Source organism: Lepisosteus oculatus, chromosome 28 (genome assembly GCF_040954835.1).
Source record: "Lepisosteus oculatus isolate fLepOcu1 chromosome 28, fLepOcu1.hap2, whole genome shotgun sequence".
In the NCBI taxonomy this organism is placed as follows: domain Eukaryota; kingdom Metazoa; phylum Chordata; class Actinopteri; order Semionotiformes; family Lepisosteidae; genus Lepisosteus; species Lepisosteus oculatus.
The window spans coordinates 2720115-2736316 of record NC_090723.1 but is presented as its reverse complement, the minus strand read 5'-3'; the positions used below and the strand labels follow the sequence as shown (position 1 = coordinate 2736316).

General features: G+C 35.1%; 1 protein-coding gene across 2 annotated transcripts in view; it reads left to right on the top strand.

Annotated features, from left to right (window-relative positions):
• LOC102692504 (acid-sensing (proton-gated) ion channel 2) overlaps positions 1 to 15984 on the top strand; it is a 352059-nt gene extending 336075 nt beyond the window's left edge. For both annotated transcript variants that reach the window (XM_006638111.3, XM_015362068.2), the window contains exons 4-10: positions 5591 to 5741; positions 7065 to 7121; positions 11237 to 11390; positions 12316 to 12407; positions 14287 to 14366; positions 14583 to 14651; positions 15284 to 15984. In XM_006638111.3, the coding sequence (XP_006638174.1) occupies positions 5591 to 5741; positions 7065 to 7121; positions 11237 to 11390; positions 12316 to 12407; positions 14287 to 14366; positions 14583 to 14651; positions 15284 to 15385 (705 nt within the window). In that variant the 3' untranslated portion in view covers positions 15386 to 15984. The remainder of the gene's footprint in view (positions 1 to 5590; positions 5742 to 7064; positions 7122 to 11236; positions 11391 to 12315; positions 12408 to 14286; positions 14367 to 14582; positions 14652 to 15283) is intronic.
• Positions 15985 to 16202: the final 218 nt, after the last annotated feature.

Sequence of the window (16202 nt, the reverse complement as noted above, 5' to 3'; positions counted from 1 at the left end):
AATATGTAAACCAACCAACAGTTAATAGCTTATAATAATAATAATAATAATAATAATAATAATAATAATAATAATAATAATAATATTAATATGAATTTGATCATAAATGTCTGTTTATGAACCATTAAACACAAAGCTTTTTTGGAGGAACTAAAATCTAAGATAACAGTTTCGAATGACTAAATCTGACCCTGCAATACTTCAAGCAGTGCTGTGATTCTGTGAAGATCTTTTTCAGAGGTTTTAAAAAATTAAAATACTTTCTGGTATTCTGAGACCTGAGGCAGGGATGAAATATGCATTTTGTTCCCTCTAATGTCTGCTGAGCCCCTCTTCTCCTCATGCGGGGGTGCTCAGCAGGATTTCAAATAATTTTTAAATGATCGCCTGTTTGAAGGACGCAAGACAACATTTTTCTGAGAAAGTGAAAATCTTTTCTAACATCTTCATTGATGCATCAATTATATCACATGCTTTAAGATTCTGCTTTTTTTTTACATATTCTGCATCTCAGATTAAAATGATCTGAAAGTACTTGAGAGCTGCTTGCTGCACTATCCACAGTGTGAATAATGTGAAGTACAGCTAAAACATCTAGTAAATGGTTGACTATGTACGATCTTGTACAAAAGCTCTAAATTAAATTATACTTCAATGCATGTTGTTGTACTAATTAAACAATTGCACTAATCTAAGTGACATTCACATTTGGTCTCATTTCCAGAGTGTTTTAAGGATATAAGCATAAAAGAAAGTTTGCAAACGAGAGCAGATAATTAATAGGACTCATGTGTACTACAGTATATTGTGTGGTAGTGTTGTTACAGACACCTGTGACTCTCCTCAAGGTAGCACTTAATGAAGCCCGAATTTAAGTCTAAAATACATCTGCCTTTAATTTCCCCCACACATTGTTGCATTGTTGACCTGCCATTCTCTTGTGTTTACACATTTATTAAAACCTCGAGTCACCTCCTCCCACCTGAATGTCTCCCATACCAGGCCACTATTCAAACCATGAACTTAGACCCCACTTAAAGAGAAGAAAAGAAAAGCAAACAATTTCAGCTTGAAAAAAGTCGTATTATTTGTGCAGTACTGTAATTTATAAGCCTTATCCCCGACAACGAAATTTCATCAGGAATATAGAATTCAAGCCTTTCTCTTACAGCACTCTACCTTACAGCTATAGCTCAGGCTTAAATCAAAGTTAAATATTTGATCTTGTAGGAGAGGAGGTGGGGGCTCCCTTTTTGATCTCAAATACTTGATACTTTTTTTATTTTCAATTTTAAGAATTTCTTCTGGGGTACATAGAAATTATTAGAACACAAGCGGAAACTAGTCTGTCACAGTGTGCCTCCATTTCACATCCATTCGATTTTTAGGTTAGGTTTCTGAATAGTCTTCTTATTTGTGTTGAGGAGTGTTCTTAATCTACAAAATAATTTGCATATAGTCCCTTGACTTTTATTAATGTGTTTATTATAGGACACATTATTATTATAGTGCAGAGTATCTGAAGATTATTTTAACACATTGACATACTTAAGGCATTCTTTAATGTCTGATACTTTTTTATCTTGAGATTAAATAGGATTATAGGATTTATTGTAAAATAATATTTGCAATTTGATTGTGGTCCTATTCAGATCATTTGTTTATAAATATCTATCAATAGTCAAAATAGGGGTAAATTTCCCTTTTAATGCATTATTTGTATGTTTATTGATAATAATGTACTCTATGGCTTTTGTCTCCTTAATGTGATATTCTTGTTGATATTGGCTGAATGTTTGATGTTAATATGAGCCATAGCATCAGTTAAAATTATTTCATTAGAATTATTTCTCTTAATGCCAGTGCTTTAAAATTCAGAATATTAGTATGGCGAGAATTTGAGAGAAGGCTGCTGAACTCACACTTCTTTGGTTCTATTACAGTCACATAAACAGTACTGATCATGCTAGGAATAAATCCCTGCCAGAAAAGAACAATTTGGAATATTCAGTCAATCCTAACCAGCATTTCTTTGGGAGGAAATTGAAGCAGACATCTAATCATCATGGTGATGGCCTCATAATTGTCTGTTAATGTAGGGTTTGGATTTAGATTGTTTTGGAAGCAGCAATACAGAGAGCATTTAGATGCTATTTTGAGATACATCAGCACTAAAATGAACTTAATCCCTTAATCTTTCAATATAGTAATAGTTCTCCTTACATTACAAAGATCACTGATGACTTCATTCTGGGTTGGAAATTATATACTGCCCCTGTATAACCAAATGTTAAGTGATTAACACCTACTGTATAGTATATAGATAGCTGGTTTGACACATTTGTCATATTTGTCACTGTCAGCTACCACTTGAATCATTGCTGATCTAAGGTGGAGTAATACTCATTGAATAGAGAACTATTCCTGTGCATAAAGTCTTTGCAATCTTGCATTAGTTTTTTTTTTAAAAAAAAAACATTAACCCTAAAAGAACCTGGCCTAATAATTTTTAAGCAACTTTCTTTACTTGAGAATATCATGTTTCCTGAATTCAGAAATTCATCTTAGAAAGGCAACAGTTGGAAATGTTTTCTGTGTTTTGAAAGTGGATTAATCAGTTAACATTGCCATGACTTTGTGAAAGAAACATTGAACATTTCTTGCTTTTTGCTATCTGCTTTGGTAATACAAGGAAAGACATAGTGGAATCTATTTTCCTGTGATGTAAAAATCTTTTAAATGCAGCCGTGTGGTAGCATGTGATTGTTGCCTGCATTAAAGCTAAACAATAACCCCAAGGCTCTTAGAGATGCTGAGCATTTGTTGTCATTGGGGGAGTCCTAACAAAAATGCGGCCCTCATTTCACAGATAATGAATGCAGCTCACAGCTAGGTCTTACAAAATTCACCAGATCTTATAAGGTCAACTTTGATCATATTATTTCAGAAGCAGACCTTCCTCGTGATAATCAAGATCTGTACATTGTGATCCACTTTTGAAGGTGGTACTGTTTCTTCTGTATCAGAAGATCAAAGCCTATGCTGATTTTGCAGTGCTGTAGAACATCTCTCATTTTTAATCAAATGCCAGAAAGGCACCCCATTCATACTCATGCTGTTGATGTCATGTTAGAAATGTTAGAAATGCTGGCCTCTAGCTGTAGTGACTGACATGCCTCTGATCCTTGTGTTGCAAGCCTTTTACAGCACTGAGCTTGATTACTGCTACAAAAGGGCCGACTTCCATGTCCTGAGATGAAAATGGAGATATTCATATTGCTGCCTGTTTGTGGTTCCTAAAATAAGTCTTAACGTGTAATGAATGCTCCTTCCGGATGGCACGGTGGCGCAGTGTGCAGCCTTGGGTTCAATCCTGGACTGGGGGTGCTACTGTATCTGCTTGAAGTTTGTATTCTCTCCCTGTGTTCATGTGGACTTCCTCTGGATGCCCCAGTTTTCTCCCACAGTCCAAACACGTACAGGTAGATTCATTGGCTTTTGGGAAAACTGGCCCTGGTGGGAGTGTGTTTGTGTCGGTGTGTACCCTGCCTTGCCCCCGTTGCTTGCCCTGCGACCCTGAATTAGAAGAAGGATATGGAAGGATAGAACATTTACTCCAGTATGGAATTATTCCTCTAATTCAGGAACTGTCTAGCATTTAAAATGCTGCTTTTTTATTGTCCAAGTTTTAACTGAAGCCCTGTCAGGTCCCATTGATTCACAGCTGAGTGAACATGAAGCTCCACAAACAGCACAGCACAACCTGTTTGTTTCTTTTACTAAGTTAAAGCTTTGTAGATGAAGCCTGACTGAGAACTGTCACGCAAAGCTCTGCATTCTGAATTGGATCCATACAGGGGGTAAAATTAAAGACTTAAGCATAAAGGTCTTCTTCAAAATTTAATCACTAACAATGCTGGAACCTTGCTGAATTGTATGGTGTACACTGCATGAGAATGATTAAGTGAGCATTCTGAAATAAATTGTAATAGAACATTAATATAGTAGTAATAACCTTGTAGCAACGGACCTATAGTATTGTTAAATCACAATTATTTAGAAGAAACACTCATCATCATTTAGTTATATTAATGGTTTAAATAGTTTTCATTTAAAAATTTCCATGTCCAGTTCCTAAACTGAAATGTGACTGACACTGTGTAATTAAGCTTTAACTTGAAGTTTAGTAGTGCAACACTCTTACCAAAAGTCTCTTCCAGATGTGTTATAATTGCTTTACAAATTCTACAAATTTACAAACATGTTTAGCCATGTTGACTTGTTGGATTACTGTAATAATTAAATTCCAATGTCTTTAAAAAAGATACACACTTGATAAACATATTCTTGTAATTTTACATGTGTACTTTGTCAGAATTCTAAATCACTAAGCCTTGACAAGCTCACTCTGAATGTCTGCAAAAGTGCAATACAACATAAAAACTACAGTATATACTGTATATACTGCACTCTGCTGCAAACAACTATAAAATCCTACTGTGTGAAATGTGTTCTTTTGTTAGATTTTATTTTAAAAGTTACAATAAACATTTTTTGTTTACTAAGTTTTACTGACCTTAGAAACCGTCTCTGATGTGAGATGACAGGAAAAACAAATTGCAAGTGATATCAAAGGAGCCCCACATAGAAGAGATCACAACACAGCAGGGTTATTTTGACGATCAGCAGCTGACATAATGAATCATACAGTTCTTAGTACTGTAATTTTAAACATCCTTTTTGTATCTTACTGAAGTAACAACATTTTATAGCTCTGTAATCAAAATTATTTAAACTTTTTCCTTTAACTGCGGGTTCACTTCGCTCAGTCAAAAAGACAAAAACCACCTTCAAAATATTGTAAACCTCAGCTTCAAAATCACTGGTGAGCCTTTAAGACAACTGGCACAGCCGACCCTGAGGAAGACATATGCCATCACTGAAGACCCACCTCACATCATTCATTAGTTTGCCTTCAGGAAGCCTGTTTTGCTGTCCATAGTGCAAGACTAATAAAAGGAAACTTGGCTTTGTAAATTATGTCCCCCATACAAATGTGCATGTACAGTAGTAATACATTCCAAATGCTACACACTGTTACTTTCAATCATTTCTATGGTCCGTTTGCTGTTATACCTATATATACTTTTTCTAAGCAATGTATTTTTCTTGTTTTGTCTTGTGTTGTACACTGTACAGTATGTTGCACTGCTTGATGCTTAAACTCCCCCCTTGAGATGAATAAAGTATTTTGATTTGAATTGAACTTGCCTCTCAGAGCCCCAAAAGCTCAGCAAACACTACAGTATGTTCTGCCCATTGTTTCCAGATCCAAACAGTGCAAAACTTTGACACTTCAGCTCCCACAACACTGCTTATGTAGCCGTTTTGTATTCAATACATACACTGAAAAACAAGATCTCCAAATATTTGCAATTTTCATTGCCTTTTTATCGGTAGGTGAGAAATCATTATAGGTTAGGTTTATAACAATATTCTGCAATTGTTATCCGTACATTTTCAACATTTTGACATCCTGGCAGAAGATCTGCTCTCTCATTCCCTTCCTGATGCATTTGTCTTTTTGCAGCTCACATATCTGCCTCCGCCCTGGGGTGACTGTCAGTCCAGTCCCCTGGATTCAGGTTTTTACCAGGTCTACAGCATTACTGCCTGCAGAATTGAGTGTGAAACCAAATATATTGTGGAGAACTGCAACTGCAAGATGGTACATATGCCAGGTAATTATAGATGGCTTTCCCTTTCAGTGGCTTTGCTCATATACAGCAACTGACTTCTAATGCTCTTTGTCTCCTAGTGTTAGAAACAGCTGCAATCATATCTGTCATCTCATTGTCTCTTTGTTCCCATGTCCTATGTCGAATGTAAGACTTTATGAACAATCAATGTTACCCTGTATAAAGACGTCTGCTAAAAAAAAAACAATAAACCTGGTGCAAGTAGAATAATAAAATACAGTAAACAAACTGCAAGAGTCAAGAAAAAGAAATCAGAAAGATTTGACTGATCCATGGCAGTAGTCGAATGAGACATGATGTCTCTAGGCTCATTCAAATTCAAGTCTTTTACACCCAAAGCTGACTACAGGCCTTGAGCTAAAGCCATCAGTGAATTTTCATTTATTGTATTTTTTTACAAAGCTCAGCAGTGGAGGTAAAAATTGAAATAAAACAAAAAAAAACATAAGAACAATTGACCTCATATAACATGGAAGTGATCTAAACCTTAGAAATTATGTGTTTAGATTTAGCACTAAAATACTTACAGTATACTAGCGGACTGTATTAATAAATGTGGTCTTCCTGAAGTCAAAACATAGACTAGAGCACTCCAACAATTAAGACTGCCCTTCCATTTAGTTTTAATGCAGATTTTAAAACTATAAGATTCTCTGGTTCCTTAAAGGACAGTATCCCTAGAAATAAAAATGTGGTATTTAAAATAGCAAGGTCACTCAAAGAGATACTGTATACAGTAAGCAGAAAAGGTGATGAATGTGCACTATGGTTGTGTACAAGTAAGGGTCACAAAATGATGTGCCTTAACTGCACAATTCAACACTTACTGTTTGAATATAACATTTTCTCACTGAGTGGTGTTAGTGAAAGATTGTCATTGTTACTTCTAATTACTAAAAATACATTTTTGCTTTTTTAGTGGTGTAATTCCATGATTACAACAGTGTGTTTCTGTTTTTGTATTTTCACCAGTTTTCTTTCATATTTAGAATGGAGTTTTTACATTTACTTGAATTTTAAAGCTAAATGGGTAATAAACATATTCAGCAAGTATAGCCTTTGATCTCTGTATTTGAAGTGTGAAATCAAGTGTTTTAGTTCAAACCCAGTCTTGCAGCCATTTTACCACCATGTAACTGAGGAAATTGGTTAACACTATACAGTAAAACTGCAATTTCCCATTCCACAGGTCTGTTTTAATTTTCTTTTTATATACGCGTTGTGTAGTTTATACAAATATAAAAATGGCAATTTTTTGATAGATTTGGTACATGTGTTTGGTAATCCCCTTTTCTTTTTTAAAAGGTGACGCTCCTTTCTGTACACCTGAGCAATATAAAGAATGTGCCGAGCCAGCGTTAGGTAAGTTAAGTCAACCAATACTTCACAAGTGCAAATATGCAAATGTACTGTTTATGCAGTCCGACATATGGAACATACTGTATAAACATTGGAAAAGTTAACATCTCCCAGGATTCACACAGGGAAAGCTGTTTCAACACGTTTGACAGTAGAGAAGTACTGCTCAGTCTCATTCACTTCCACAGCTCTAATCCCCAGCTATCTTCAAATCATGAATGATTAAGTACATGTTAAGCTAAAAGCTCAGATACAAAGGAAGATGCTTTTCTATTATCATAGTAGTGCAATTTAACATTTTTACCCAATGTAGTTCATAGGATGTAATAAATAAATTAAGCATCACTGACTGTTGTAGAGTCATCTACAACAGGACCTTATTTCTCATACGCTGGACAGACAAATGAAGGAAAATAAGTTCTCTAAGAGTAACAGATAGCTCCAGTACTTAAGAAGGCGCTTCATTACAGAATGAGTTGTGGGCATATAGAACAAGCTACTCAGCCAAAGTCAAAGCCAATAGCCTGGCTTATTTCAAGAAATGTCAAGAGGAGATCCTTGGATAAATCTGACTACTTTTTACTTTTTTGTAACAAACAGGATAGATGGAGCAATTGGCCTGTTCTTCCCAGTTATCATAATACCATATAGATTCCTTGACAGTAAGATATCTCACCGGAAAATGTTTCTTTTGATTCTTGAGTGAGACATTTATTCCCTGAAAGGCAACATTGAGTGGAATCACATACTAGGAGGAAAATTGTGCTTATGAGCTCAACTGCATCAGCAGCAGCAAGCCAATGAACATTTGAAGCTGATCTTACTAGAATTACTAAGGGCTATAACACTTTGTAGAATTATATTTGAGAACAGTGTAATGAAACATACAGAAAGAGTTACAGATTTGTAATGAGCCTTTTTATAGTGGTAAAAGAGTAGAAGTCAGAGTCCATATTGAATTTCCTGCCCTAATTATAGCTAATGTCTATTAATGCATTGCTTATCTGATCAAGATTTAACTCAGAAAAAGAGCTCTGCATCAGTTCACTTTCTATTGACCATCATTAGTGTCAAAGTGTTTTGATTACAAGGAAGCCAATCTTTCCTGCTTCAGTGACTTTTGCCTCTACCAGAACATTTCTGAATCATCTTAGATTTTTATCGACATCATTGAATAACCTTCACGGCAGCTTGTTACCTTCCTTCCTCTACAACTGGCAGAAAACACACACTGGAATTGGGCCAGACCCCCATAACTACCTTTTGTGTTAAACCATTACTGAAGTAAAAACCCTTGTAGGACATATAGACAGTGTCTATGTGTTTAATGAGATAAAAAGAAGGGAACTACAGCAAAGCAAATTTCCAAAAGACATTTGGTCCCAGGTATTCTTAAATATCCTCAATTCCCATATAACCATTAGCAAGATTTACTTTTTGTCTTCAGTCTTGAACACAACAAAGAACCCTACATGGTCAATCAGTCTTGAAAGTTGCTAAGCAGCTTCTGTATGGAGTAAAAAATAATGGAATGTATTTTTTAGCTACACGTCTGAAGTGAAAAATGAGTATGTTAGCCCATTGTCTTATAGCTTGGATGGCCTGCCCTCAAGGTCAAAATGACTGCCTATTGAAGAAAAAAGCAAAATGAAACTTCAAGAAATTCTGAAAACTGGTGTATAGATGTTGGCTTGTCACATTCTTAAAATTACACTTGAAGGTTGGAAGAACAGCTTTTACCTTTTAGATGACCTTCATGAGAATGTGGTCTTGCCTGCCTGTTTTATTTCACTCCTTCCTTTTTTCACCGTGAGAAAATGAGAGTGGAGCACAGAAATGACAGTCCTCCAATTTGGCATTTTCAAGGATAAATATAGGTAGCTTTTGTAGAGCTATGTCAAAACTCTGATAAGTAAAGGTGGGCCTCCATGAGTAAAGGAGTGAAGGAGGTACTCCATTAAAACCACACATTTTGAGAGGTACTTTATATTTTCTAAGTTGCATATATGCCATATTTGAAAGGGCTAGAATTGGAAGGGCCTTAATGAGGCTGACGTACTGTAGATATCTAATTCCATAGTGCAGAAAATTCCAGATCTTATGTTAAATTGCCATTTAGTCTATGTATGTACATTTAACAAAGTAATATGTGAAAAGATACTTTTTAGGTAAATATGGTTAGGGCTAGTTAATGGTCTCAATCTAAAACATGTCAAACTCTTAAATGTACTGTATGACAATCTCATGCATTAACTGCTGTTCTGAAATAGCTGGCTTTTGCAGAAGATCTTATCAAAAATGAAAAGATAATGCATTCAATACCTAGAAGGAATGTCTTCCAAAAGTATTAGGCTAGGAAATAAAATATTTTTTTTATTTACAGTCAAGAAATGTATAGTAATGATCATGAGATTAATATGGGAATATGTTGTTTTGGGTACGTCTTTGCTGCAGTTCTTGGTATGGTCTGACTTCAATGTTTTCATCAGTTCATTTAGAATGAATGTTCAATCCAATTTAAATCTGAAGATTTTTTATTTTTTGCCTTCTGATGAGCATCAGCTGCCCTATATCATGGAAACAATTTCTTCTACATAAGCTCTCAAACTTTTCAGTAAACTCCAGAACTTATTCTGAGGCTACCATAAGTACTTTTATTTAAAGATTTATCTTGGTATCCTCTGTCCATAAAATTCTTCTAATTCATCTTTGGGCTTTTATCATCTTATTGCTGATAAAAAGTGTATATCTTTATATATCAGTATAGCTTGTGTATATCTTTTCGTGTCCTACAGTACCTAGTTTGTCTTTGATTGGTAAACAGACTACTTATTTATTTCTTTGTTAGTACATTCCAAACACTTAACTATATCTGTACTATGGTTCTGACTGACTTTTTCTCTTCCTAAGATTCAAAGCTTCCTGCTTTTATTTAACAAAGTTCTATTGTATTATTTTGAATTTGGAATTTCAAAGAAGGACTGAAATCGAAGTAAAACAGGATTCCAAGCTGTCCACTTCTCTTTTATTTGTGATTAATTACCCAACAACAAACACCTGACCAACAAGAGACACCTGTACTCTAATCAGTCAATTACTTTTTTTTCTTTAACAATAAAGAGGTTCAACACTATCAATTTGTTTATTTGACCCAGGAGAGTGGAACTGAACTTTGTTTAATATGAAACCCTTAGATATAGATATCTTACTCATCCGTCACATGTTTTCCTTTAAAAATTACTATTATTAGAGTCCACAGTGAAAATATTTAAGGAGTCCTCTATATATCGGAATTACATTTTCCACATTGTTTGATGATTTGATTTGGATTCTATAATATAGAGGTATAAATGAGAACCATGGTCATATCCCTTCATATTTGAGCAGAATTAATATCTGTTTTCTTATTTTTATATCAGTAAATTTATTCATCCATTATTTTCGTGATAAATCTTTAATTAGAGACTTACAGTACATATTGATCTGATCTAATCTTCTGTATTAGTCTGATTTAATCATCATTTGTCATTTGGGCAAAAAATACACTGATACGCACTTTACACATGCACAACCTGGATCACCAGACAACCTGATATGTAAAAGAGGGAGTAAATTCCACTTCATATGATTTGAATGTGCAGTATGATGTAATTCAGTGAAACAGAAGACAATGCCGAATTTATTTTTGCTTTAGCACTCTCTTATGTTGGTATGTAAAAGGTGAAGTAATATCAGAAGACAGACCTGTACAATAAGGAAAATGTGAGTTTCAAATCAGTCAAGTTTTAATAATAGATTTAATATGATCACTGTGAAAAATTGAACCTTGTTAATGACTTTATATAAGCTTCATTCTGTCTCTTCATTTTGATATTATGTTTTTAACAATGTGCTTATCAGTAATTCACTGGATTAGCCTTGGAATACTTTAGAAAATGCCCTGTAATGCACCAAAATTATTTTCAAAACCAATATGACTGTAGGCACGAAAATCAATATCACTGCGTTCAAGCAAACCAGCTGAACAAGTGATGACTCATTTATTCACTAGTCAGAGATCGTTATGGGGAAAGGACCTTTATTTCCACACCGTTCATTCGTTTCACTTCCTCTTCAAGCAACTCTTTCAGAGAAGGATAATAACAACTGCATCTGCCGCACCCCTTGCAACATGACCAGGTACAACAAGGAATTGTCCATGGTGAAGATTCCAAGCAAAACCTCTGCCAGATACCTGGAGAAGAAGTTCAACAAGTCTGAAAAATACATCTCGTAAGTGTGATGTAGATATTTGGAAGCTGGATCGTTTTCTTAACTAAAAATGTGATGTTACAGTTCTTCCTTCTGTGCTACTGTGTAAATCCTAGTCATGTTTTGATAACAGGCAATCATTGATTTTTTTTCCCCTCCCAGACTAGGTCTTCATTTTCTGTAGATTTATTTTCTTTATCTTGATTCGATTGCAGGTGTTTGCCTATTCTCAGGTTGTAGTTGCTTTACTGCCAGAGAACTTTGAAAACACAAAGTAATATGTTTTAAATTTGGCCTACTGGCTTACTGAGTGTGACGAGATTGTGGGAATTACAGGTATGTTGTGAATACCCTACTAATAAAGGATTTTGTCATCAAGTAATTAAAAAGTGTGGCACAGTGGCGCAGTGGTGAGCATTGCTGCCTCACAGCATTGTGGCCCTGAGTTCAATTCCTGGGGTGCTACAGTATCTGGGTGGAGCTTGTAGGTTTCCTCCCAGAATTCCAGTCTCCTCCCACAGTCCAAAGACATGCTGATAGGTTTGTAGACTTCTGGGAATATTGAATGTGTGCATGTTTGTGTCCGTACATGCCCTGCGATGGCCTGCCATCCCAAGGATGCCTTACTCTGGCACTCCTATGGCCCTGATTTGAGTAAAGTGCTGAGGGAATGGATGGACAGCTTAAATGGTCACTAATTACACATTTTCTGCTGACTGAAGCTTTTAAATTGCTGGAGCAGTTGTACATTCTACAGTCTCATGTAGACTGAGATTTCTAGCTCAACAGAAATCCAAAACAAAAAGAGGATAGAAGATGAGCACATTAAATGAGAAGAAAAAAACATCTTAAAATTATGGACACTTTTCAGTTGAGTTCTTCTGTATTACTCTTACTGGAGCTTGATGCTGAATAAACAATAAAAATTGTCTTTCATGTCTGGCAGAGATAACATCTTGGTCCTGGATGTGTTTTTTGAAGCTCTGAACTATGAAACCATAGAGCAAAAAAAGGCATATGAAGTTGCAGGTTTGCTGGGTGAGCATTAGATTTCTGCTGTTAATATTTAAATAAAAATATTATATCTGATGGAATGATAAAACTAATTAATGAAATATTTATAGCACAAGGACTGTTAAGAATGTTTATGTTTTTAAGATTTTTGTTTTTAGCTGATACATAACAAAGAAAGTTATGAAAAAAGCAATGTCTCTTGACTAAAAAGAAAAAGGAAAGAAAGGAAAAACAGAAGGTTTTATTCTGTGTTTAAAAGATCTACACTATTTAAGCACAACAGAAAGGATCTTCAAGATCACAAAATAAGAAATTGAAAGTAGGAAATAGGAAATTTAGGAATAAATAGGAATAAAATCCTAAATTATTTGTCCATGGCATGTTTTTTTCTGGTAGTGAGAGCCACCCTAAAGCAATTTTTTTATAGCCGTATTGTAACAAGGTACTGTAACAACAAGTAAACAGTAATAAAGTATAATTAGGTAATGCCTTACCCCAAAACGTAAAATATTAAAATGTATTAAAATTAAGGGCAGTATTGTTTGACCATATATTCACTCACAAATATCTTAAATACATTAAATAAACCTAGCATCTTGATTCTAATTACTGCACATTTGTAGCTTTTTATTAAATGTTACAATTTTAGAAGAAGCAAGGTGCCAATAGATGTGAAATTATAGGAAAATGAGGATAAACTACTAAAACCTTTGTGTAACATCCTGTACTTAGGTAAAAGAGTGATAAATTGTTGTAAATCCAGGGAAATTGAAAACGAAAAGATAGAGAGACAACAGCATAGCACAAGCATGGGAACCTACGAAAGTACTGTGCAAATCCACAGTCATAAAGTTTCATAAGGCCAGTGGCAGTGATAGAGAGAAAATTAAATGTCACAGCAGTAATAACAAAAATGAGAGCTTAAGGGAAAGACAGAGAAAACAATAGTGTCATCAGTTTGGATTTCAATAAGGAGAGTCTTAAATTTAAGTGACAGCACTCTAGAGTAAAGATGTCATATCATCATATTATATGAATATCATATAATCTGTGGGATTGTTATTCATGCAAACCGAAGAAAGAGGGAAAAAAACTTTTACAAGATAATTTGGAAGAAGGCACATGACACTCCTATCTCATGCTTTTCCATCTTAATTAAAACCTGCCATATTGTGATCAAAATAGAGAGTGGGGTAGACTTTTTTCACAAGTTTTTCACAAGTCAATCAATCAAACAATCGTTCAAATTTAAAACCAAAACTATATTTTTGTTTTTTTATTTTTTTTTATATATAACTATATGGCAGTCCGAAGCAACAGCCAATAAAAGGAAGGTTAAATGTCCATAGCAGAGCCACAGAGCTGGGTCAGATCTCCTCCCAGTTACTGTTAAGTGTTCAGTGGACTGAGAGCATGTGACTCCCCTTCCCGGATGAGATGCTGGTTCATCCCAGGGATGACCCCCCAGCAATGCTGGAGGTGCTGGGGTAAACTAGAGTACCTCACTTCAGTAAGACTTACTACACTATGTCATCCCCAAAACCCAATATGCCCACTTAAATACGGGTAAGATCTCTCTCACTCACGGTATTTCATTTTGTTTTAATGGGATTCCTAGCACATTTCTGTGTTTTTTAATGTAATTACTTTGGTGTCTAGTTTGTTTTTTAAGTAAGAGGTAGCAAGTCTAGTCACAAGTCTGCCCTTTACCACTTCTGCCACTCTGTAGCCCCTCGTAAAGCTTTGTACAGTACATACAGTTTGTGGCAAACAAGTGGCATAAATAACATTCTAATTAGAGTATGCAGTAGAGGTTTGTGCAGATCAAAAACACTTCAGTACAAAACAACTGTAGTAAAAGAGCTCTCCTAAAGATGTTCTTTTTTCTTTTCTTGATTTACAGGTGATATCGGAGGTCAGATGGGCCTGTTTATTGGTGCTAGCATTCTAACAATACTGGAACTGTTTGACTATTTGTATGAGGTAAGTATTCATCTGTAAACTCAGATGTTCTCCAGTGCTCTCCAAGTGACGTGACACTCTTATTTCATAATTAAGAAAGTTCCATGTTAAATTAGTCCAAAGCAGTTGTACTTCATTAGTTGTCAATGTGTATTGCATTAATTTTCAAACTGGAACCACGTTCTCAGTGGTGGCCTTAAAAATTTTAATTGATATACTGTATTACACCTTTGACAGGTTCTGAGAGACAGACTGCTGGACTTTCTCAGCAAAGAAGAGGAAGAAGGAAGTCATGACGAGAATGTGGTAAGAAAAGAAAACTAAACTTGAGGGGAGAATTTATCTTGCTTTAAGTTTGCTGTGGGATTTTCAGATAACAGAGTATGAATAATTCAGAAGTTTACCTCTTAGAAAAAATAAAACAGCTTGGGAAAGCAGTTAAAATATTAATTCTAGAAAACTCTGGGATGTCTATATTACACATCTTTACTGATTTATGTGAGCATTACTTCACATAGTTTGAAACGCTTTGTAAGCGTTGTTTTTACTCTATACTAAAGTTAACAACAAAGGAAAGCAAATGTAGAACAATCAGAAAAAATGTAGTTTGACTGATCACTATAAGGAACATATTGTTTATAGGAGGTGATTTATTTTATGGAGCCATAATATTAACAATGTCTAAACATCTTACACGGATTGCAGTTACAAAGTAGTGTGGATTGTTTGACAAGCCTAGCTAATTCGATTAAGAAATCTTAATCAAATGAAGAAATTCCACATTAAGGCTAGATAGTTAATTCGTCACACTGACACTTGTTTGTATGTAGCTGAGATGAATTTCTTAATGCATTTGAACTTGTTTGAGTAGCCAAGACAGTCTTGATTATAGCAGATTACAGTAGAAACTTCAATTCATTTAATTTCGGTCTTTCCAGAGTACTTGTGATCCTGTGCCAAATCACTCAGAAGCCATCAGCCACACAGTAAGCGTGCCACTCCAGACAACCCTTGGAACCTTGGAAGAGATAGCATGCTAACCCATGGGGAAAAGACTGTTTTCAATAATCTAAGATATTGTTATAGAGACTAAAGGAATGGAACATCACAGATTCCAGTTTCGCAAGATGCAGTACAATGCTTTAAATACAAAAAAAAATGCAGATAATTAATCGTTGGTCTCGCTGGTACAGCACATTGGAAATGGACTGGCCTTTTGAATTACAGTATGTGCAGAGCAAACCTTGGAGCTGTCTGATGACTTCTCTCCTCCTCTTCTTCCTCTTCTCCTTTGAAGACTGTTCAAAGATCTGTTTCACGTACTGTACAAAAAAAAGAGAAAAGAAAACATATCTCTATAAATATATGTATATGAGTCACTCTTATTTACATCTACTGCCAAAATGTTAAACGACTATATGACAAAGCTCTACCACTTGCATGTCAATACTTTGGATACTGTTCTTTTTCTATGACAAGACTGTGTATAGCTAACTATGCTGTGATTCTGTTGACCACTTGCCAGTTTGGCAGCAAAAACAGGTGGAACCTGGCAAAGGTCATCTTGTTATGGCTGCTGTCTGACATGTTTTCCATTCTGTACAGCTTTCCTTGTCAATTAAACAATGTGTGTGGTGAACGTTATGTTGCAGTGCCATTTATTTAATGTAAAAGTGGCAAAATGTGACACTTTGTTCATTTAATTAAATAAATGTACTCTCTGGGTTGTAAGTACTTTTAACTACATGACAGCAGTGACTTGGAATGTATTTAAAGTTAGGAACAAGTAAGAAATTAACTACAGAGGTATCCCTGTACATGTCACTTGATAGTGAAAGATTGGAATAACTCATTAGG